Source organism: Corythoichthys intestinalis, chromosome 10 (assembly GCF_030265065.1).
Source record: "Corythoichthys intestinalis isolate RoL2023-P3 chromosome 10, ASM3026506v1, whole genome shotgun sequence".
In the NCBI taxonomy this organism is placed as follows: domain Eukaryota; kingdom Metazoa; phylum Chordata; class Actinopteri; order Syngnathiformes; family Syngnathidae; genus Corythoichthys; species Corythoichthys intestinalis.
Genome location: NC_080404.1, coordinates 16,025,827 through 16,050,982, shown reverse-complemented (window position 1 = coordinate 16,050,982; position 25,156 = coordinate 16,025,827). Strand labels below are relative to the sequence as shown.

General features: G+C 42.7%; 1 protein-coding gene across 1 annotated transcript; it reads right to left on the bottom strand.

Annotated features, from left to right (window-relative positions):
• LOC130922936 (calpain-2 catalytic subunit-like) lies at positions 1 to 25,156 on the bottom strand. The gene is made up of 21 exons (XM_057848219.1): positions 24,755 to 25,156; positions 24,417 to 24,486; positions 23,663 to 23,781; positions 19,883 to 20,016; positions 19,626 to 19,794; positions 19,467 to 19,550; positions 16,610 to 16,695; positions 10,965 to 11,039; positions 8,103 to 8,260; positions 7,807 to 7,976; positions 7,714 to 7,725; positions 7,395 to 7,606; positions 7,282 to 7,318; positions 7,132 to 7,197; positions 6,989 to 7,046; positions 6,840 to 6,904; positions 751 to 819; positions 562 to 640; positions 322 to 438; positions 172 to 227; positions 1 to 86 (listed from the first exon to the last, which is right to left on the bottom strand). The coding sequence occupies exons 1-21, from the start codon at positions 24,989 to 24,991 to the stop codon at positions 63 to 65; spliced, it is 2,097 nt and encodes a 698-aa protein (XP_057704202.1). The 5' UTR covers positions 24,992 to 25,156; the 3' UTR covers positions 1 to 62.

Genomic DNA, 25,156 nt, shown 5'->3' with positions numbered 1-25,156 from the left:
GTGCTGGTCCTTTTTTTTTTTTTTTTTTTTTTTTTTTTAAATAAACAATCTGAGCAGCTCCTTTATAACATGACCAGTTCCAGCCACTGAGAAGAAAAACACAAAAAATTACCACTTAATTTGACTTGAAACAACACTTTTTCCGCTTCATCATCCCTGAATGCATTTTACCTGTAAGTAGTTCAGCTCTATCACACCAGATCCATTGTCCAGGGACTTGAATGCGTCTGTTGCCAAGGATAGGACAAACCAATTAAAATATATGCTGAATACTGCATACACAGCAACATTTAGACAAAGATTTTGAATGGATAGACTCACTGAAAAGTGACTCCAAGCGGATTAAACAGCACACAAAGTTGTCAAAGTCAATAGTGTAGCTTGGTTCTCTGTAACGGGCTACGATGATCTGGTGCAATGGGTTGTTGAGCGAGAATCCTGCAAAAGAAAAGAAAAATTCGAATGTCAAATTATGGCAAAAAAAGCAATTGCCGAGCCTATGTTAACTATTGTACAACATGCTCTGGTCATATATGACTGTATTACTTTAATTTGACTCACCAGCGACTTCTACTGCTAACCGCATCTCAGAAGAGCTCATGCAGCCACTTTGGTCTGCATCTTTTTCTCTGTAAATGGCCTAACGGTAGAAGAACCCAAAAGCATGTTATCTGCAACCACCACACCAACTTAACTTGTAAGCTACACTCACTAGTTAAAACATTCTCCTACATGTAAAAAAGGGTTTACCAAAAACTTTTCAATCTTGGTCCAGAGAATCCTAAACTCCACCAGTCCTAATTTGCCGCTTCCATCTTTCTTTGAAGAGATTGTTAAAGGATCTACACACAGTTAGGTTTGCAAGACAATTTGTGTTGAAAACTCATTTTTAAGCATTTTTAGTGTGATTTTTTTGCTTACTTCTGCAAACAGCCAGATTTCCATTAATATAAAGCTATACAGATACCAGTATCGGCGGGGGGGCCGATCCCACACTAAAATGGTGGTATCGGGATCGGCGAGTACCAACAAAGAGGGCGCCGATACCATCTACCGGTCTAGTATTTTAACACTTGACCGCAGCTTTTTTTTCTCTTGACGCTCACTACACTCTCTGTTGTGTGATGACACGTGATCACTTTGCATGCCAAGCAGCTATCACTAGCCACGTTTACACGCTGACTTTTATTCATACCGATTCAAATCATTCCGAATGGAAATTTCACATCAGCTGTTTACATGTCACTTCATCTATTCCGATCCAGCGTTTACATGTGTCTGCCTTTATTCCGAAAGGACGTTTGACAACTGCCGTCTGACATGCGCAGATTAATCAAAACAAAACGTCACGTTGCAAAACATGGAGATCGATCGTCAGATCAGCTGCTGTTTTAACTTTTCGAGTGGAAACAAAACTTCAGAATGATACGCCGTTCATTTAAAAAGTTGTGTGGGTGCGCTGTGCGTGTGCTTGGAAGCCGTGTTGCAAGTGACGTTACTTACGTCACCAAGTGACGTCACCACGTCGGTACGGAGCATGTGCAGAAAGAATGCAACCAGCCACCATTCCGCTTCCCTGTTTACATGATATCATTTTACTTCTAATCGGTTTGGGAAAAGGAATATTCCACCCCTGTGAATTGGAATTAAATTCCATTCGGTTTGGGCCTGTTCATTCCGAATGAGGTGTTTATATGGAACACATTTATTCGGTTTGAACAAATATTCCGATTGTAATTGGAATATTTGGCTCCATGTAAACGTGGCAACTGTTGGCCTGCTCCAGATCAATGAGACCGGGCCAATAGCCACTCTTAACCAATGTCGGGGCAGCTTTTTCATATGTAGGAAAAACAAACTACGTGAGGAAAATGTAGGCGGTCTGGAAATATTTCAGTTTATAATCTCCGTCGAGTACAATGGCTGCATGCAAGATTTGCGGCCTGAAAGTTTCGAGAGATGGAGTTAAATTGGCCAGTTTCAATACCTCAAAAGAGATAGACGAAGACAAAACGTGAACGAACACAAAGAGTTTGAGGCTACAGCAGCAGCAATTGCTACCAAGAGAAAGGGGGCTGGACCGGCACAACAAATCCTGGTCAGCTCCCGTCGTTTACTTTACCTTTATTGTCTTTTACTGAAAGCAATGCCGTAGTAATTTGAGACCCGTTTCAAAAGTAGAGTTGCCACCTTTCAGAATTAGAAATAAGGGACGCCCCCCTCGCGCCCAAAGCCATACAGGCGACAAAAAAAAAAGGGGACATGCCCAACACTCCTAAAATGCATAGAAATGTATCTACTTATATATATTCCGCATTGGTTCAATACGGAACACAACTTTTAATTCCCAGTTCGAAACGATTACTTATTTTAAAGGACAGGTGGCAACCTATTAAAAAGTGCAGTTGAAGTAAGCAAAGTAAGCTAAGCTAAGTGGCTTATTGTTGCTGCTGGTGTGCAGAGAGGGAGGCTAATAGAGAGACAGGACGCTGTGGGTCAATTATTATTACTTATAAAATCCTGAAAGTTGCACTGTTTGGCCTTTGAGAGCCAAAACCCAGGGTTTAAAAAATTAATAAATTGAAATATTACTTTCTTACTGTTGGGCTAGTATTATACACATTTTAATTTCACAAATTTAGCACTATATTGGCCTTCGAGAGCCAAAGGTTGATTTAACTATTGTCACCCATACCAGGTATGTAATAAAACGTTCTACTGGATTCATTTTGTGTGTGTGTGTGTGTATATATATTATATATATATTTTTTTTTTAAACAAAGTGGTATCTGTGTGGTATCGGTCGATACTGCATAGCCACGTATTGGGGCCAAAAAAATGGCATTGGTGCAACAATAATATAAAGTGTAGCTTATTCGATCAAATTTGAATATTTAACATTTAAATTTTAAACAGTGTCGGAGGTAAGCAGGGATGGACTGGAACCCAAAAAATGGCCATGGCATTTCTGTCCTGGCCTGGTGTGTATACATTACATATGTATATACAGTGGGGCAAATAAGTATTTAGTCAACCACTAATTGTGCAAGTTCTCCCACTTGAAAATATTAGAGCGGCCTGTAATTGTCAACATGGGTAAACCTCAACCATGAGAGACAGAATGTAAAAAAAAAAAAAAAAAAAACAGAAAATCACATTGTTTGATTTTTAAAGAATTTACTGTAAATCATGGTGGAAAATAAGTATTTTGTCAAAACCAAAAGTTCATCTCAATACTTTGTTATGTACCCTTTGTTTACAATAACGGAGGCCAAACGTTTTCTGTAACTCTTCACAAGCTTTTCACACACTGTTGCTGGTATTTTGGGCCATTCCTCCATGCAGATCTCCTCTAGAGCAGTGATGTTTTGGGGCTGTCGTTGGGCAACACTGACTTTCAACTCCCTCCACAGATTTTCTATGGGGCTGAGATCTGGAGACTGGCTAGGCCACTCCAGGACCTTGAAATGCTTCTTACGAAGCCACTCCTTTGTTGCTCTGGCTGCGTGTTTGGGATCATTGTCAGGTCTCATCTTCAATGCCCTTGCTGATGACTTAAAACTCTCGATACATGGCCCCAATCATTCTTTCCTTTACACAGATCAGTCGTCCTGGTCCCTCTGCAGAAAAACAGCCCCAAAGCATGATGTTTCCACTCCCATGCTTCACAGTGGGTATGGTGTTCTTTGATGCAATTCAGCATTATTTCTCCTCCAAACACGAAACCTGTGTTTCTACCAAAAAGTTTTATTTTGGTTTCATCTTACCATAACACATTTTCCCTGTCCTCTTCTGGATCATCCAAATGCCCTCTAGCGAACCGCAGACAGGCCTGGACATGTACTTTCTTCAGTAGGGTGACACGTCTGGCAGTGCAGGATTTGAGTCTCTGGCGGCGCATTGTGTTACTGATAGTAGCCTTTGTTACTGTGGTCCCAACTCTCTGTAGGTCATTCACTAGGTCCCCCTGTGTGGTTCTGGGATTTTTGCTCACCATTCTTGTTATCATTTTGACGCCACGGGGTGAGATCTTGCATGGAGCCCCAGATCGAGGGAGATTATCAGAGGTCTTGTATGTCTTCCATTTTCTAATAATTGCTCCTACAGTTGATTTCTTTACACAAAGCGAAGAGTTACAGAAAACGTTTGGCCTCCGTTATTGCCAACAAAGGGTACATAACAAAGTAGAGATGAACTTTTGGTATTGACCGAATACTTATTTTCCACCATGATTTGCAAATAAATTCTTTAAAAATCAAACAATGTGATTTTCTAATTTTTTTCCACATTCTGTCTCTCATGGTTGAGGTTTACCCATGTTGACAATTACAGGCCTCTCTAATATTTTCAAGTAGGAGAACTTGTACAATTGGTGGTTGACTAAATACTTATTTGCTCCACTGTATATACATACTAGTACTGTCAGTTTAGCGCGTTTATTTTTTACAAAAGGTAACAAAGGTCTTGTAACTGTAGCCATAGACTACATAACCTAGGTAATGAAGGCTATGCTGTAGCATTTCTAGCCCTATCTATCACATACCTGTCAACCTTGGCCCAAGGTAGCCCTTATGAAACAGTTTTTTCCCCCCCGTAAAACCTAAAGAAAACCCAAGCGGGGCTGGAGTTAGCATAACCTAGCTCATAGAGTGTTTTCCCGTATGACATTTACTGTACGTCGTATCCGTTGAAAAGATAGTGAAAATCCCGTACAAAATATGGGCTAATGGGGGGAAAAAAAATTGCGACTATTGTCGTCATGCAATAATAAATGGGATTTCAAATTTTCTCACTATATTCAATTGATTAGCCATGCATTAGTTTTTTAATGTCCAAATTCTTTATTAGGGGACCTTTAGCAGATATGACAAAAAAATTACATAAATTTGATCAATAACAAATCCTAGAATTAGTTGGGGAAAAAAATTCCCCTGACAACACATATATCAATGTTTTTAGAAATAATTTATAACCTGTCTGTTCTCCCTATGACTCTACTCTTTTTTTCATCAGTCTAGCTTAACCAATGGAGAGAGCGAGAGAGGGACACAGGAATTTAATTTATTAATATTTGATTATATTTTATCATTTATTAATTCATTAATAAGTGTAGTTTTTTCCTGCTACGAATTTTAAAAACATGCTTAACAGTTCAGCATACGATAAAATGTGAAAAAGTCCCACTGTGGGAAAATGTATACTTACAAATATATATATATATAGCTATAAATTTTAAACATTGTGGAAATAATCGTTATAAACTGCAGCACATGCAAACTGACTTTAAATAAAACTAAAAACTGTAAATTAGTCTAGTCTACTCATTGATTAATCTCTTTAATATTCACTTTCAATCACTATATGTATCACTCCCTTTACATACACACGCGCAAGGACAACATGGCGTCGCCGCCACTTTAGTGACAGCGCCTGTCGACATACACTTTTGCTGATGCTGTACAGGGTTTTGTGTAAATAAACATGTCAGTTATTTTTCCAAATTTTGCCGCATCAACCTGAAGGCTTTTCAGCTACGTCTCTGCAATTCCCCACCATTCATTTCCATCGCAGGTGTGGGGTGAGTGGAGCACTGAGATATTTCATGGGACTAACAAAAATTGGAACAACAAATGGGGCCCCGTGCCACGTTGGAGAACCTTTTTTTTAAAAAATTTTTTTTAAAATATTACAGTGGTACCTCTACATACGAAGTTAATTCGTCCAGGACCTTGTAAGTCGAAATGGTCTTATGTCGAGCAGGATTTTCCCATAAGAATACATTATAATTCCATTAATTCGTTCCACAGCACGAAAACCTAAACTAAATCTTTAATAAATACTGCTGGTACTATTACAAATGGCAATTACACATAGCAAAACAAATAAATTATAAATACAAATGGGAATAATAATTCCTGTAATTGTCATGAATCGGGTTGTAATGTGGCCGACGTGTTTTGCGTGCTGTACCTGACGAGGCAAAGTAAGATAGGAGCAACTGGAATTTTACTTTCTCTTTTATTGTTCTGTTGTTGCTGGCGTCAACTACAGAGACAGTAGGCATGTTGTGCTGCACAAGTTCTGAAATGAATGATTAAAAACCTGACGAAGCAGGCGATCTCTTTGGTGCTGGTACCACAATAATAATTGTCACCTTAACTTATAAAGACTGGCAAACGGATGTCATAAGAGGAGTGATATCGAGCCAGTTCACAGATGCGCACACCACTTTTTTTTTTTTAATAATTTTCATCTTCATTTCAATGGTAAGCGGCACCTTTTTCACCACCTGCACTAACCTTCTTGGAACCAGTGTCAATTTTCCTCAAGAAAATCCGCCGTGCATTCATCTTGCGGCAAAACAAAGGAACTGCGGCGCTGTTATAACGTCGTCGGATGTAGAAACAAATTGAGAGTTTAATTTTACGTCGGGTGTCGAAGAGATCGTGCGTTGAAGGGATCGTATGTCAAGATACCACTTTAATATTAAACAGCGTCACCAAACCAAAAATGTGTGTTGGTCCACCAAGAAGTGACCAGTAAGCCCGATTGCCAGTCCATGTCTGGATATCAGTATGGTGACTGACTGCTGCAGCTTCACGCTCCGCTGTTAGAGGTGCAGGAAATGTCTACTATCAATAGTGATTCTTCACGAAATGGGCCTGGATACAGTTAAATACCCGTTCTGAAATGGTGAGGGATTTTTCCCAGAATAAGTGAAAACATTCATTAACTTGTCTGCATTTAACAGACTTCATTCAATGATACACGTCATAAAAGCAGTGGTGAAATGATTTTCAAGACAAGTTGTCCAAAACTACTCTAAATGCAAAGGATACATCAAGCAAATTGACCATGTTGCGGCATGTGGTCAGGCTGAACCCGTCAGTTTTGATGTCCTTTCCTGAAAATGAAAAGATCACATTCTTGCTGTATCAGATGGTAGTAAGTGTGCATACTGACGCAGTTTAAATAAATGTTCTCTTACGCTTTACCACCACTCTGTTGAGGATTCTCTGCAGCTCAAATGCAGAAATTTCCACATCCTAAAATTCCAATTAAAATCTTTATAAAGTGAGGGAATATCATTATCCATATCATGTACTTCGAGATAAAACATTTGTGACTCACATGTCCAGCTAGCTGTCCAAACAGTCTCTTGAATCCATCATCAATGTCGCTTTCATCGATGTCAATCTTAGGATTAGTAAAAGTTGACATTTACGGTTCCTCAAAAACCTGCATTCGCACAACAATATTTTGGAAATGAAAAGATTTTACCTGTTTAACGTGACAGTCAACTGGATCATCAATCTCCCTAAAGGCAGTCAAAGACAAGTGCTTTACTTTTTCTGAGACCTTCATTGAGCAACACTTCTCAAAATTGAACTTACTGAAATGTTGCTGGTTTCTCGGAGAACACCCGTATATAAAAGTCCCCATCCTTGTTGGGCTCGAAGGTGGAAGGAACGATGAGGTACTCTCCGGGAGGCAGATGCAGACGGTTGCACACCTCTCGCAGGTTAATAAAGGTTTCAGAGCGTGCAGCTGAGCGGTTAGTCCTAAAGAAATTTTTCTTCAAGTGGACTTCTTTAGCGCCAGAGTACTGCAAAGTGACACCGATGTACAAAGATTACATGAGGTTAAATCTGTTCAGTTTGGTGTAAACACAAACAAAAAGACTGAACAAGACTGTGACATTTGTGCTTGTACCTCCTCAGGTAGCTGAAAGAAAAATACAAACAAACATGAGAAAAGTTTGGTAATGACTTGTGTCTGTAGTTTATTTTGACCTGTATAGCTCACCTCATAAATGAGGAAGCCAATGGTCTCCATGTCCTCCCCCATCTTTCTCCTGCGACGCTTGTTCTTCTGCATCAATCCCACAATGAATGTGCAGCCGTCCTCTCCATCATAGGGGTCATCATCCACACTGTCCAGTTTTATGACAAATTGAGGATTTGTCCAAAAGGTATCTAACAAAACATAGAAGAAGAATTTTAGCAAGAGCAATGAAATATCTTGATTTTACCTTTAGGAGCTCTGATTATAAAAGCGGGGGAAAAAAAAATACATGATGAACTTTTTCCACAGTTAAGTACCCGGATAGTTTCTGCAGCCACCAGCAGACACGCCAATTCTCCACGTTTCTTCAAACTCCGTCTCTGCCCACTTTTTGTACTCTGATGTGAGGGCATCAGGTGTGAGGTTGCAGATTTCCAGACGGGAATATTCTCGCAGGAAGTCAGAAAATGACATCCTGTTGGGAAAGTGAGAAGACAAATATACAAATGAGCCTTTTCATGGAAATCTATTCAAAATTTGTCATGAGTTTAACCTTTCACTACCAGTCCAGGACACAGATTATGTGTTGTGGTACTTGGTAAAAGAGAAATTGATACTAAAAGCACCTACTAACGGCAATGGACTTCCAATCCAGTTCAACTGGGAGGGGCTTGACTGGAAGCAATTTTTCAATTTGCTTTTTAAATTATTGTTTTTGTTCCAAAATGGAGCCTTTAATTATTTATTAATTTTATTTAGATTTTTACATTACATTTTATTTTTATTGCCTATCGCACAATACGTGCAGACAACACTAACACGACAAGGATGTAGCTGCAAAATTCATCCCCTGGGCCGCAAGTTTGAGACCTCTGGTCTCTATGAAAGTCATCAAAACATTAAAAAATATAGAATTCGTGCATGAAAGGGTTAAAATAATTATAATAAGTCACATTAAACATGGATATACATACACCTACACATGCTATTACAATCTAATAATAGCAATATAAAATTCTGAAAGCAATGACATGTGCTTTTCTCACATCATGGCATTTTGATTCCAAGTCATATGCCCCTTTCCCACTGAAACTAGTGGGTCAAAACGCGTTTTTTCCAAGCGGATGCAACCCACTAGCAATTGGCATTTGGCACCTTTCCCACTGACACAAAAAAAAAAGCCGGGTCTTTTTTTCCCACCCATCTAACCCCCCACCCCTCCTCAGCCGTGCATAAGGCTACGTGGCATCACCATGCTAAGATGCGCGTCGACAAGTGCGACAGAATTCATACAGTTCAAGGAAGTAAACAATGCAGAGCAACATGGAAAGGAGCCGGCAGGTCTCATCATCTTTCCAATGCTGGGACATTGTGTTCAATGTGGTGCGCTACTGGCTCCTTCTACTAGCTTTGTTGTGAGCATCGACGTAACTACGGTTGTGGGGCGTGTTAAATGGGAGGCGACTGGCACGTTGTTATGACGCATCACGTAAGAGCAGAGGTGGGCAAACCGGTCCTCGAGGGCCGCAGTGGGTCCTGGTCTTTGTTCCAGCTGAGCCAACACAGATAGTTTAACCAATGAGGTTTCAGCAGAAATGAGAAGCACCCACTGCGGCCCTTTGTGGAATAGTTTGCCCACCCCTGTGTAAGAGCCTGCGTCACCACGTAGATTAGGGTGTTGACTGTCGACCCGGGGTTTCGCTTTCACACTGCATGACGATCAGAGCCGAGGTGATTTTAACGCGGGTCGCTTGGCGGGGTTGATTGACACGGGTCGAGGCGGGTCTCTGCACCTTTCCCACTGCCACCAAAAGCCGATTGTTAGTGGGTTGACATGGGTTTTTTGGCCAGTGGGAAAGGGGTAATACTCATGATTTTGGTACAGTACAGGCCAAAAGTTTGGGCACACCTCATTCAGTGCAACACAAATGAAGGTCCCGATCCCATTGATAAAGCAATAAATTCCATTAATCCAACCCCTGCCGATTACCGGTTTACATTTAAGTTATACCGTGGTATGAAAATGTCCCGGTATAAAAATTCCCAAAAATTTACGTCATACCGTCCCTATGGTATTAGCCATTTCTTATGTCCCAAAAATGCACGGAGAAATCCATCGCTTGCAGCTGCAAGGCTCAACCCTCCCCCACTGGTTGTTGCCTAATGTCAGTGAGTCAACCGTGCTACACGATAGCTGGAGGAGGTGGAACTCCTGAACCCCCCAATCGAAGAAAACGAAATAACTAGTATGGGAATACTTCGGCTACAGAAAAGTTACAGACGCCCGCAACTTGTAGGAGGACGTCCAACCAACATATAAAACATGTTTGCGGTGGGTGGCTGCCGAGGAGGCAATACCTTCAATACGATTTTGCATTTATACAAAATTAAAGGTTAGTAAACACTGTCATGAGCGTTTCCCACCAGCTACGAGAGTTAACTCCAGCATGTTTAGTGTGTCTAGCGGTGGTAAGACATGTGTTTTTATCTCTCTGTGTTGAGAAAGAGAGGGTGTGTATAATGTAAACATTATACAACTCATACACATGTGCTTTTTTGGGGAAATAATTCAATTATTTTTGTTCTACTGGTAATAATGTTCAGCTTGGCTGTGGGTTTAAGCTCACCTAAAGGACTGCATTTATTTTAATTGTATTTAGAGTTACTTTGTTATTTTTTAAATTTTATTTTAACTTAACATTCTACTTATGTTCCAATTTGCTAATATGTTTTGAAAAATAAAAATCCTGCTCAATGGAAAAAAGTTTTTTTTTAACCCAGATATCTCAAAGTAACACATTTTAGAGCTGTAATTGAATACCGTGAAACCATGATATTTTTGCTTAAGGTTACCATATAGTCGAATCTCATACCGGCACATGCCTACCTCTGACGTCAAAAACCATTTTAGGTTGCCCCCTCTTGAAGCTCATCAAGAGAATGGCAAGAGTGTGCAAAAAGTAATCAGAGCAAAGAGTGGCTACTTTAAAGATACTAAAATATTGTATATGTTTTTAGTTAGTTCACCTTTTTTTGCTAAGTACATAATTCCACACATGTTAATTCACATTTTAATTACCTTCAGTGACAATTTACAATGTAAATAGTCATGAAAATAAAGAAAATGCACAAATGAGAAGGTGTGTCCAGACTTTTGGCCAGTACCATATGTCTCTTACCAGAACTCCCCATCTTCACTGCGGTTGGTCAGCCTCTGTCGGTCATCATCACTTACATATCTCCACTCAGAAGAACTAGAAAAAAAATACAAGTTTACATTCTGAGGAATGCCAATGCATTTCAGTGAACCGCAACAATATGTCGAATTTCTACGAACATCCGTTCAGAGCACAGATTTAAGATTTCCTTTAACATTCAATAATAATAATAATAATAATACATTTTATTTATATAAACCAGTCAGCCGATGAGAAGTGTTGCACTTGCCTAAACATTTTCCTGCCTGACCTGTTTTTGTTGTATTCATTGTCACGGACCCGACAGAGGAGGACCACAAATGCGTCACGTTTTCAACAATTTATTGACAGGACCAGCAGGGCAGGTGTAATGATGGCAGCAGTACAGACAAGGGCTAGGCAGAAGACAGGTTTCCAAAAGCAAAAGGCAGGTCGAGTTACCAGGGCAGGAGAGAAGGCAGCAGTCGGGCAGGTTCAGATTCGGCAACGAGAGTCAGATTCAGAGAGCTAGGCAGGCAGGTAACAGGCAGGCTTCGCAGACGGTCTGACAGAGTGGAAGTGAAAATCTGGGCTTTAAATACACAGGTTGACTGCTGAATGCAGCAGTGTTATTGGCTGGGCTGTGAGTAGGTGAATTGAGGACAGGTGGGGATAATTGAAGGCAATTAGGCAATGCTGCAGCAGGGACTGAGGCCATGACAGAACCCCCCCCTCAAGGGACGGCCCCAGAAGTCCCCCAAAGGGAACCACCACCAAGGGCGGGCGGATGGGGAGCCGGCGGAGGGTCAAAACTCCTCTGACTGGTCAAAGTCCAGGTCAGGTGCTGGGTCGGGTGTCTGATGGGTAACCCGACGGGTGCCCCTACGTCTGGACTGGAGCAGCCGGCGAACAGTGTAGACCGGGCCACCGGCGATAAGGCGTGGAGGAGGAGGAGGCGGTACAACTGGTACCAACGGGCTCTCATTAACCGGCTTTACTCTGGAGACGTGGAATGTGGGGTGAATCCGCATGGATGCAGGCAGTTGGAGCCGAATAGCAATTGGGCTGACGATCTTTAGGATGGAGAATGGACCAATGAACCGGGGAGCCAACTTGCGTGATTCGACCTTGAGTGGCAGGTCCTTGGCCGAGAGCCACACCTTCTGTCCTACACGATAGGCTGGTGCTGGAGTCCTTCGACGGTTGGCTCCAGTGGAGTAACTTTTGACAGACCGTAGGAGTGTGGCCCGGGCCCGAGACCAGGTATTGCGGCATCGTTGGGCATATGCGAGGGCTGAAGGACAGGTGATCGCCGCCTCCTGGCTGGCGAACAGTGGTGGTTGATAGCCATACACACACTTGAATGGGGACATGCCTATGGCAGAGCTGGTAAGACTGTTATGAGCATATTCCACCCATGTCAGTTGCTTTGCCCAGGACCGGGGGTTGGACGATGCCATGCACCGGAGTGACTTCTCGAGCTCCTGGTTAACTTGCTCTGACTGGCCATTAGACTGGGGATGGAAGCCTGAGGAAAGGCTGACTGTGGCCCCTAGCAGAGAACAGAATTCCTTCCAGAAGGTGGATGTGAATTGTGGGCCCCGGTCTGAGACAACATCCCTGGGTAGCCCATGTATCCGGAAGGCATTGTCTAAGACGACCTGGGCGGTCTCCTTGGCTGATGGTAGTTTAGGAAGAGGGACGAAGTGTGCCATCTTGCTGAAACGGTCAACGATGGTGAGGATGACCGTCATGCCGCCAGATGGAGGCAGGCCCGTAACAAAATCCAATGACACATTGGACCAAGGCCGAGAGGGTACAGGCAGGGGCTGGAGTAGGCCGGCAGGGGGCTGGTTGGATGATTTGCTTTGGTTACAGGTTGGACATGCGCGGACAAATTCCCGTACATCTTTCCTCAGAGACGGCCACCAGAAACGCTGGGAGAGAAGATTGCAGGTGCGAGTGGTTCCAGGATGGCAAGCAAGACGGGAGTTGTGTCCCCACTGTAGGACCTCTGATCTCAGGTTCTCTGGGACGAAGAGGCGGTCTGCGGGACATGCACTGGGCCCTGGCTGGTTGTGAAGGGCCTCAAGAACTTGCTGTTCGACATCCCAGGTTAGGGCAGCGACCATGCAGGGGCCAGGAAGGATGGAAGCTGGTTCCTTGGTGGGTATGTTGTCTTTTTGAAACTGACGGGAGAGGGCATCAGGCTTGGTGTTGCGTGATCCAGGACGGTAGGACAATGTGAAATTGAACCGGGTGAAGAAAAGAGCCCAGCGGGCCTGTCTGGGGCTCAGTCGTTTGGCGGAGCGGATGTACTCGAGGTTCTTGTGATCGGTCCAGACCAAGAATGGAATCGTTGACCCCTCCAGCCAGTGGCGCCACTCCTCCAGAGCAAGCTTGACAGCCAGCAGCTCACGGTTGCCTATGTCATAGTTCTCCTCAGATGGGGACAGTCTGCGAGAGAAGAACGCACAGGGGTGGAGTTTGCCACCCTCTGCTGCTCTTTGAGAGAGCACAGCGCCGACTCCCACATCAGAGGCGTCCACTTCCACAATGAACTGCCGGTCTGGGTCCGGCAACTGGAGGATAGGGGCAGAAGAGAAGCGTGACTTGAGGATACCAAAGGCTTCATTTGCTGCTGAAGTCCAGACAAATGGATGTTTGGGGCTGGTCAGAGCGGTGAGAGGGGAGGCGACACTGCTGTAATTGCGGATAAACTTGCGATAGGAGTTTGCGAAGCCAAGGAACTGCTGAAGTTTCCTTCTGTTTTCTGGCACAGGCCATGAGGTCACCACAGAGACTTTGGCCGGGTCCATTTGGATGCTTCCCTCGGCCACAATGTAACCTAGGAAAGCCATGGATTTAGCATGGAATTCGCATTTCTCGGCCTTGACGTACAGAGAATTCTCCAGGAGGCGACTGAGGACCAGTTGGACATGGCGGGTGTGTTCAGATGGTGTTCGGGAGAAGATCAGGATGTCGTCAAGGTAAACGAATACAAACTTGTTCAGCATATCCCGCAAGACATCATTAACCAGAGCCTGGAACACTGCCGGAGCGTTGGTGAGTCCGAACGGCATGACAAGGTACTCATAGTGGCCTGTTGGGGTGTTAAAGGCAGTCTTCCATTCATCTCCCTCTCTTATCCGCACCACGGGGTAAGCATTTCTGAGGTCCAGTTTGGTGAAGATAGTGGCCCCCTGGAGCAACTCGAAGGCAGAGGTGAGCAGAGGAAGAGGATAGCGGTTTTTAATGGTGATGTCATTTTAGCCCCTATAGTCGATGCAGGGACGGAGCGAACCATCTTTCTTCCCTACAAAGAAGAACCCGGCACCGGCAGGAGATGATGATGGACGAATTATTCCTGCCGCCAGAGAGTTAGTAATGTAATCCTCCATGGCTCTTCTTTCAGGGGCGGACAGAGAGTAAAGACTGCCCTTGGGTGGGGCAGTCCCCGGAAGGAGGTCGATCGCACAGTCATAGGGACGGTGAGGGGGTGAGGGGCTTGGCTTTGTTGAACACCTCCCAGAGTCCATGGTAGCATTTCGGCACATTAGAGAGGTCAAGGGCAGAACAGGAGGGACCAGAACTGGGGTGCAATACGGCAGAGCGCAGACAGGTCCGGTGGCAGTCTTTTCCCCACTCTTTGATTGTTCCGGTCGTCGAGTCTAGGTGAGGGTTATGCTGGCGGAGCCATGGGTAACCCAGAATAAGGGGTTGGCCTGGTGAACGGAGCAGGTGAAAACGAATCAACTCATGGTGGTTTCCTGACAGGATCATAGCGACTGGGTTGGTAATGTTGGTGACTGTGCCTAAGGGGTGACCGTCCAGAGCCCGGACTGGGATAGGATAGGGCAAGCTTTGACACTCCAACCCCAACTGGCGAGCCAGATCACTGTCCATGATGTTAGCTTCAGCGCCGGAGTCCACGAGCACAGCCAAGGTGTGGGTGTTTTCAGGCAGTAGAAGACGTACTTGGAAGAGAGGCTTACGGTGGGTGGAGGCTTGGGTGGTCATCGAGCTCAATCGGATGCCTCCTATGTCCGATGAGCTCTGGCTTTTGCTGGGCAGGTGGCAACACGATGACCATTGCCTCCACAATACAGGCAGAGGTTGGACGAGAGGCGACGCTGGCGCTCGGTGGCAGATAGGGAGGCACGGCCGACCTCCATGGGCTCTGGCGGGTCGATCTGGCTGTGGAGAGTGGCGGAAGAGCGTGACCGGGCGGCAGACTCTCTCGGAGTGCAGACAGATGACAGGGTGGAGCTTCTTTGCTCTTGTCGGCGGGTCTGAATTCGACGGTCCACCTGAACAGCAAGGTCGATGGCCTCGTCTAGCGTCTTTGGCTGGTCGTGCGAAACGAGTCCGTCCTTAACATAGTCCGCCAGGCTATTATAGAAGACGTCCACCAGAGCGGCCATGTTCCATGAACTACGCCTTGCAAGGGTGCGAAAGTCAATGGAGTAGTCTGCCACGGTCCGGTTCCCCTGACGGATGGACATCAGGCCCCCACTCGCCTCCGACGTTGATGCGCCCATGTCGAATACCTTTAACATCTCTTCAGCAAGAGCATCAAAGGAAGTGCAGGCTGGGGTTTGCCGGTCAAATTCCGCAGTTCCCCAAAGCCGAGCGCGGCCCGTCAGGTGTGTGATGGCATAGGCCACTTTGGCCCCCTCAGTGACGAAGGTCCTGGGTTGGAGGGAAAATTGGAGCCGGCAGCTGGTCAGGAAAGCCCGCACCTGGGTTTGATCACCATCAAAGCGTTCTGGGTTTCCAATCCGCGGTTCGGGGGCTATGGGGTTCTGAAGAAATGGCGCAGAAGGAGCAGGTACGGGTGGGGCTGGCGTGGCGGAAGAATCAGGAGATGGAATAGGAGGTGTGGCTAGGTTGGTGAGCTGCTGTATGACCTGGGCTAGCAGTTCATGTTGCTGGTGAAGCTGTTGTTGCCTCTGATGACCAAGCTGAATTAATGATGAAATTTCCCCCGCCATCCGATTCATCTCGCCTTCTGCGATTTCCAGACGCTGCATGGTGGTCGGGGTTGTCGCGTTGCTATCGTCCATGCTGGGAGTGTTGTGCGCTGGGTCCTTACTGGTCAGACCGTACTGTCACGGACCCGACAGAGGAGGACCACAAATGAGTCACGTTTTCAACAATTTATTGACAGGACCAGCAGGGCAGGTGTAATGATGGCAGCAGTACAGACAAGGGCTAGGCAGAAGACAGGTTTCCAAAAGCAAAAGGCAGGTCGAGTTACCAGGGCAGGAGAGAAGGCAGCAGTCGGGCAGGTTCAGATTCGGCAACGAGAGTCAGATTCAGAGAGCTAGGCAGGCAGGTAACAGGCAGGCTTCGCAGACGGTCTGACAGAGTGGAAGTGAAAATCTGGGCTTTAAATACACAGGTTGACTGCTGAATGCAGCAGTGCTATTGGCTGGGCTGTGAGTAGGTGAATTGAGGACAGGTGGGGATAATTGAAGGCAATTAGGCAATGCTGCAGCAGGGACTGAGGCCATGACATTCATAGCTGCACATCTTAGAATGACAATTTATGTAAAATATTACAAGCATTTCCTGTAAATTCTAAAGTGTTATATATTCTGTAGATAGTGTTTGACAGGTTTATATAGTCACTGTCTTGTACTCACTTGTCACTCCAGGCGCCATTCCACTCCACCTGTCCCCATGGGTTTCGGATTCTGATGAGCTGTTCTATGTCTCCTCTGTACGACACCTGACACATAAGGTGCTCTTTACTCCATTTAACTCATTTAAATGTAAAGACATTTAAAATTAATTACAAAGACAAAAACTTTAGGACTGATCTTTCAAGACTAACAGAATATTGTGTTGTGTTACATCATAGTAGATTGGACTCCATCAGGAAATTTAAAAAATAGATTCTAGCATGTTTTAGTTAACTATTATAACAGATGCTGCAAAATCTATTAAGATATATCTTTCCCCCGACTTTTTCCACTAAATGTTTTGAATTCTCCAATTTCTACCCTGTTGGGCGCTGCAGTGTTCTCGTACATTGTTATGTGGGTGGCCGCAAAATGGTTTCATTTCATGTCTGAAATGGTGTATTACTGCTCTCTACTGGCCATTTTGTATACAAAATTGTAATTCCCAGTAAAACGGCTGTAGATGCACACACACAGAGCCTTTAGGGAAAAAAATCTTAAAAAAAAAAAAATCAAGGGTATATGGACAGTAGGGACATAAAACTACCAACTTTTCAGGTACTCAAATTGCCCCCATACACTTTTAAGCAACCTTATTTGCATAATATAATGAGTTCAGTTATTTAGGTAATTTAGATAGTCTTCCCATATGTTGTAAGGATAGAATAGACCCTTCCATGATTAAGTGAATTATTTTCATTATGTTCAGACTAACATTTATCCGTTTTCACTTTCTGAATTTGCCGGTACTACCCCCCCCAAACACACGTTTCATTGGCTGATGACTTGACCTACCCCAAACCCTTCTAGCCACACACGCACACTCAAACAGCCCCGACAGATTCATATCGACAGCATGTCGCTCCCTTCGAAGAGGAGGGATATCAGTTTTTGGGGGGGCCAGCAGCAGCCATTGTAAGTAATGTAAAACGATATCATTGTTGTAGAGAAAGGGCGAAACGGCACTAGTTTTGCTACCGAAAGTACCTCCATCAGAGTTAGCATAACATTAAACTGTGTGAAATTGTTAACATGCAAAACTAGCATGTTAACAGGCCATCCTCCACAAGGAACAATGAAGTCAAGCTAGTTCTGTTCCTCATTTGTATCATTGTTTGCATTATGTGCATTACCATAATGCAACTCTGTGGCTTCAGAGTGCAAGTCCCTTTATTAAAAATAAATAAAACTGGGAGCTATCCAAGAATGGGTTGTTGGCGTTGTCTCTAGACCTCATACCCACAGCACTGTACATAACAGAGTCCACTTCAGGGGACACTGACATGAAAAAAAATCTGAAATGAAATCACGCATAGGAATTTCATAAGAGCACTTTGATGTGTGTGTCTTGGGTTAGTCTAATATGCCTCAGATATACAGTACGTAGATCAGTCCATATCTCTGATTTTTTTTTTCAATATTTTTTTTCCCCAAATCACTTTTATATTACAATTAGGGTTGTTCCGATCATGTTTTTTTGCTACCGATCCGATCCCCATCGTTTTAGTTTGAGTATCTGCCGATCCCGATATTTCCCGATCTGATTGTTGTTTTTTTTTGCTCCCGATTCAATTCCAATCATTCCCGATAATTTTTCCCGATCATATACATTTTGGCAACGCATTAAGAAAAAAATGAATAAAACTCTGACAAATATATACATTCAACATACAGTACATAAGTACTGTATTTGTTTATTATGACAATAAATCCTCAAGATGGCATTTACATTATTAACATTCTTTCTGTGAGAGGAATCCACAGATAGAAAGACTTGTAATTCTTAAAGGATAAATGTGACTTTGTATATTGTGACTAAATCCATCTAGTGTATTTGTTGAGCTTTCAGTGAATGATACTGTAGCCATTTAACTGTTCTGTCCAAATGCATGATGGGAAGTGCAACTATGACTGTGCATAGTGGCACCAATTGATATCCATCTTCACTGATGATATCTATCTTCTCTGCGTTGGGAAGTAACATAGGGTGTTAAGGAAAAGATCAACGACTACCTTTCTTCCCCACGTTGCTTCCCACGATAATTCCAATTGTTGAGAGGGATTTTAAGGCTTTAGCCGATTAAAAAAAGGCTCCAAAGACTGCCAAAATTCTCTCTACTCATTTTACGCTGCCTTTTAGCTCTATATATATAGGTAAAATGGCGCCATTATAGATTGAATGCGACAATGCGTGAGTGGGTCGTGCAGCGCTTGCGTTAATTGCATTAAATATTTTAACGTGATTAATTTTTAAAAAACTACTGCAGTTAACGCGATAAATTTGATAGCCCTACTTTAAGCCAAAACTAAAGACTCTGGATGAATGTAAGACCTTTTGTCTGTAACGTTAAATACAATTAGAAAACGATTTAATTAAAATATATATATATTTAAAAAAGGCATGTCCGATATTTTTTTGCCGATTCCGATACTTTGAAAATGACGTGATCGGACACGATCGACATCTTTAATTACAATACTTTAGAGTAGGGGTACTCCAGTGTCCCCCAGAAGTGGACCCATTATTGGATAGCTTCCTTTTTTTTTTTTTTTTTTTAATTAATTAATTTTATTTTTTAAAGGGACTTGCATTTAAAAAATTTTCTTTAGCGAGTAGCCCTGTCCCCAGTTCCATAATCTGTTTGGTTTTAGTAATGTCCCGTCCTCAGCAAAAAGTGTACGTGCAGTTTATGAAGTTACACAATTCCTACGAATGTTGAGGCCAAACCTACACCCTTGTCAGAAATACATCTTTAGGACTGAATGACTGGATTCTCCAAAGTCCATAAGCATAATAAATCCATTGTGGCCTCCTTACCTTTTCAGCTGCTGTCACTGAGTAGGCATGGCCCTTCACTAGCTTGCGATATGTGATGGCTTCAGAGTCAGCTGCACTGGTGATCTAGGATAAAGAAGTGTGAACAACAATAAGAACATATAGTTACCAATTCCAGTGCAATAATAAGTTCAAACTGACATCAATTGAACATCCAAGAAGGGAGCCTCGTTCCAGGGCCTTCCTTATGATATTGAAGAGGTGAGGATCAGGGTTGGAGAGATCATGTCTCTCAGCAATGCCTCCAGTGAAGTCCTCAAAACCTTCTGTGGTGGTTCCTCCAGAGAGTGCCTCATAGCAGCCATTTACCCTGAAGCAGAAAAAATCAGAACAGTACTGCTTTAAAGGATTGCAAAAGGGAACCAAAACACAAAATATTCAAGATTTATATTCAATACTTTGCATAGGCCTTCTCTAATAGGGCACTCCAAAACTCCGATCCTTCTGCTGAGTGAACAAACAGCAGTTCTCCATCTCTGGTGGGCAGGCGATCATCAACGACCACATCCACCCAGTCGCCAAACTGCCAGAACTGAAAATTCAAAAGAATGTTATATAGCTGCATGTCTCGTGGTAGTATATGTAGGTAGTGTATGTAATACAGTGGTATGAAAAATTATCTGAACCTTTTGGAATTTATCACATTTCTGCATCAAATGTGATCTGATCTTTGTCAAAATCACACAGATGAAAAAAACTCTGCTTTAACTAAAATCACCCAAACATTTATAGGTTTTTATATGTTAATGAGGATAGTAGGCAAACAATGACAGAAGGGGGGGGGTTAAGTAAGTGAACCATCACATTTAATACGTTGTCCCCGTTTGGCAGCAATAACTTCAACCAGACGCTTCCTGTAGCTGCAGATCAGTCTGGCACATCGATCAGGACTAATCTTGGCCCATTCTTCTCTGCAAAACTGCTGTAGTTCAGTCAGATTCCTGGGATGTCTGGCATGAATGGTGTTCAAGTCTGGACTTTGACTTGGCCACTCCAAAACGTGTATTTTGTTCTGAAACCATTCTGAAGTTGATTTACTTCTGTGTTTTGGATCATTGTCTTGGTGCAGCATCCATCCTCTTTTTAGCTTCAACTGCCTGACAGATGGCCTCAGGTTTCCCTGCAAAACATCTTAATAAACATTTGAATTAATTCTTCCATTAATGTTTGAAAGCAGTCCAGGCTATTAGCAAAACAGCCCCAAATCATGATGCTCCCACCACCATGCTTCACGGTGGAGATGAGGTGTTGCTGTTGGTGAGCTGTTCCATTTCTCCTCCACACATGACGTTGTGTGTTACTCCCCAAACAATTCAACTTTGGTTTCATCAGTTCAACAATGTTTTTTTAGACAGCAGTGGCTTCCTCCATGGAGTCCTCCCATGAACACCATTCTTGGCCATAGTTTCACATATATTTGATATGTGCACAAAGATATTGAACTGTGCCAGTGATTTCTGTAAATCTTTAGCAAACGCTCTAGGTTTTTTTTTTGTTTTTTTGTTTTTACCTCTCTGAGTATTCTGCGCTGAACTCTTAGTGTCATCTTTGATGGACAGCCTCTCCTTGGGAGAGAAGCAACAGGGCCAAACTCTACATTTGTAGACAACTTCTCTGACTGTCGATTAATGAACATCCAGACTTTTAGAGATGGTTTAGTATCCTTTCCCAGCTTTATACAAATCAACAACCCTTGATTGCAGGTCTTCAGACAGCTTTTTTGACCGAGCCATGATGCACATCAGCTGCTTCTCATCAAGACAATTCTTACCAGGTGTGTGTTTTATAGTGGGCAAGGCAGCTTTAAACCACTCACCAGTGATTGGCACACAACTGACTTAAATTGTTTGGGGGTTCAATTGCTCTTTAAGTCTCCTTAAGCAGAGGGTTTACCTACTTATTTTTCCACCCATTGTTTCACATTGTTCGGCAGCATTGTTTGCATGCTACCTCATTAAAATATAAAAACCTATACATGTTTGGATAGTTTTAGTTAAAGCAGACACTGTTTTTACATCTGTGTGATTTTAAAAGATCACATTTGATGGTGATATTTTTGCAGAAATGTGAGAAATTCCAAAAGGTTCAGATACTTTTTCCATACCACTGCACACCCCCAGCCTTCCTGTGGACCATTTTTTTCAATTTCTACCACAGGTTTCAATAGGGTTGAGATCTAGGCTATTTGCAGGCCATGCCATTGACTAGATGAGTTTCTCCAAGGCATGCTTTAACAGTTTTAGCTCTGTGGCATGATGCATTGTCATCTTGGAAAATGACATATTTTCAATTGAAGGGATCAGAAATCTGTCTAAAACGTCAATGTAAACTTGTGCATTTATTGAAGATTTAACCACAGCCATCTCCCCAGTGCCTTTGCCTGACATGAAGCCCCATATCCTTAAGGACTGAGGGAATGTTGATGTTTTCTTCATGCAGTCATCTTTGTAAATCTCACTTGTTGCAATTTTGAACTACCGTATTTTTCGGACTATAAGCCGTGACTTTTTTCCTTCATTTTGATTCCTGCGGCTTATAGTCCAGTGCGGCTTGTTTATTGATTTAATTGGGTTAAAATTAACAGGTGACACTTTGTTTGACAGCGGCCTCATAAGATCGTCATAATTATGACGTGACACTATAATGGGCATTACTGAATGCTTATGAGAGATGTCATTAAGTGTCATCCGGCAAATTATGTCACTAATTCCATTTATGTCCAGCTCGGATCTTTTATATCCATTCAAAAATGAGATCATTTGCCGGATAACACGAAATGAAATTAATGCTCATGATAGTGTCTTGTCATAGTAATAATTGTCTCATAACAGTCTTATTGCTCCACTGTCAAATAAAGTGTTACCAAATACCATAACTATCAATTAATGAAACAACTCGAACAGTAACTGAGGAAATAATTACCACAATTTTTGCACTATAAGCCGCTACTTTTTTTCCTCATTTTGAATCCTGTGGCTTACAGTCCCGTGCGGCTTTTTGTTGATTTATTTTGGTTAATAGGTAACGCTTTATTTCACAGTGGTGTCATAAGCCTGTCATAAAACCATCAAAATTATGACATGACACTATCATGGGCATTACTAAATGCTTATGACAGATGTCATTAAGTGTCATCTGGCAAATTTTGTTACCAACTCCATTTATGTCCAGCTCGGACTTTTACATCCATTCAAAAGTGAGATAATTTGCCGCATGACACTAAATGACATCCGTTATAAACATTCTTTGATGCTCATGACAGTGTCGTGTCATAATTCTAATTGTCTAATAACAGTCTTACTGCGCCACTGTCAAATAACATGTGACCAAATACCATAACTAGCAAGTAATGCAACAACTGGAACAGTAATTGAGGAAATAATTAGCACACAACATGAATACTGATTGTTATTTACATTTGTAGCGCTGCAATGCATGCTATGAGGCATGTTGGACAACAACAATGTTGACAGCAGGTGGCAGCAGAGGTTGACTGTCTCCCCAAAGGGAGCAGTGATGGCCAAATGAAGCTTCTTGAAGCAATGAAGCTTTGTAGCCAATTGTTTCAAAGCTTCATGGTGGTTCATATGGTCTTAAGTGTTACCAGTTAATATCTTTTGGTGTAAATATCCCATAATACGGTAGGATAGTCGCGGCTTATAGTGCAGTGCGGCTTATCTATGAACAAATGTAGTTTTGGTGTCAAATTTGGTGGGTAGCGGCTTATAGTCAGGTACGTCATATAGTGTGAAAATTCCGGTAATTCATTAGTTTTTCAAGCTTTTTATCTGAGTTTGTTCTGCATGATAAAATGTCTGAGTGCTCGTCTGAGACTGGTGATTCCATACTTTTTGCTAGGGGTTGTACAGTATATTTATGTCACACTCTGGAATTACACCATTATATTCTGTATTAACTGATTCCATCTCCTTGATCAGGGTTAATAACACTGTGCATTGAGGATTTATTATATTTTGCCTTAATCCAAGCATGTGAAAATAGGTCATATTTTGGCTACTCTATTTTCTGTATTCTTTTTTATACACCTAATGGGTGTATTCTGGGCTTGTCAATCAAGGTGGAAAAACAGGCTCACCCACTCTGAACAAACTCTTTGATAGATTCTATACTAAGTTTATTATATTAACATGATTTGAATTGAGGTTGTGTATGTGTACCTCAAAATGAAAGATTCCAGCGTAGTCCTCTTCAAAGCTTTGGTCATGCGGTACAACGCGGGACAAGACCTGCTTGTTGAGCGTCAATGAGGCAATGGCCGCCAGGAGCCAGCAGTCACCTGGGGGGGTACGCTGAATTGTATTTTATTCTGCCTGTAATAACAGGAAATGGCAGCCCGACATTTTTCAAAGCCGTTACTATCTTTAACCAATCAAATTTAAGTATCCCATATTGGCTGCCATTTCTAGTGACATAATTAATAGCCATTATCACATACACTTGTGCTCGAGTCTATCTGTGTGTATGTGTGTGGGTATAACTTCAGTCACAAAATGGCTGCGCCTGAAAGCGCTGTCATTTTTTGTGTTTAACCATTATTTTCTGCATCATCAGAGGTCTAAGAAACTCACCATTCCCTTCCAATACTTTGTGTAACACTTTCTCACGTGAAGGTCATTAATACACGGTGTTGTCTTTCCCTTTAAAGCACGCACAACTCAGCCCCACCTACGTTTGTATTGTTCCAGACAGGGTGTAAACAGTGTAATGGTTGGCAACAAGACAGTTAATGTTAGTGTACGGGCGTTTCCTAGCTAAAGGCATTGTTGTTATTTTCCTAAACCAATCTAACCAGGTTTTTTTTTTTTTTTTTTTTTCATTTAACACCACAGAGGGGGAGGAGAAGCCCATGATGGATAAGCATGAAATGTATTTCTAGTAAGTAATTTTGAATAATTTTTGTGTGTGTCTCACCAAGTGCTCCCTGACAAATATCAGTCCTGGTGGCATCTCTCAGAATAAATTTGGGATTGGAAACAATTTCCTAAAATAAAGAAAATGTTTGTTAATGAAGTCATTCTGTAACAACACAATGCTGTTTTGCATAGCCACCATTTTGAGCTCAGATGAAAAGCAGTGTCCCTTTTTGCTGTGCACATTTTTGGCATTTGCAAGATGCATAGAAAGCTAAAATGTACTTGGTAAATAAATACAGAATTTAACAATTAGCATGCTTTACAAACAAAATAGTATAGATTCATTAAGAAAACCGACTATCAAGGGCAGGAATGCAAGCATTCGCATATACACACCTGGGGCCTCAACCACTCAATTCCTCGAACTTTGTACGAACCCGGTCCAAGTTCATTGAAGCCTAAAGATGCTGGAAGTGGCTCGAAGCTTTCATCCTCAAAAAGGCATCTTCTCTCAAGGCAGCTTCGCTTCAGAGACTCATAGTCCTGGTTTAAATATGGCACTGCCCGAGAGTTGGTTCCAATGCCCTGCGATTTTTCTCGATTGTGCTGTAGCTTGGCGACAATGCCAGACATTTTCAAGGTCTTCTCAGGCACCCGTGCTGTCTGGGAAGTGAGTGTCGCAGGTGTGTGGCTACACAATAAGATGAGACCACGCCCTTGTTGGTCGTGCCTCAGGGCTGAGTGGTGCCTTTATATCACAGGTGTCAAACCGGTCCTCAAAGGGCCACAGTGGGTACT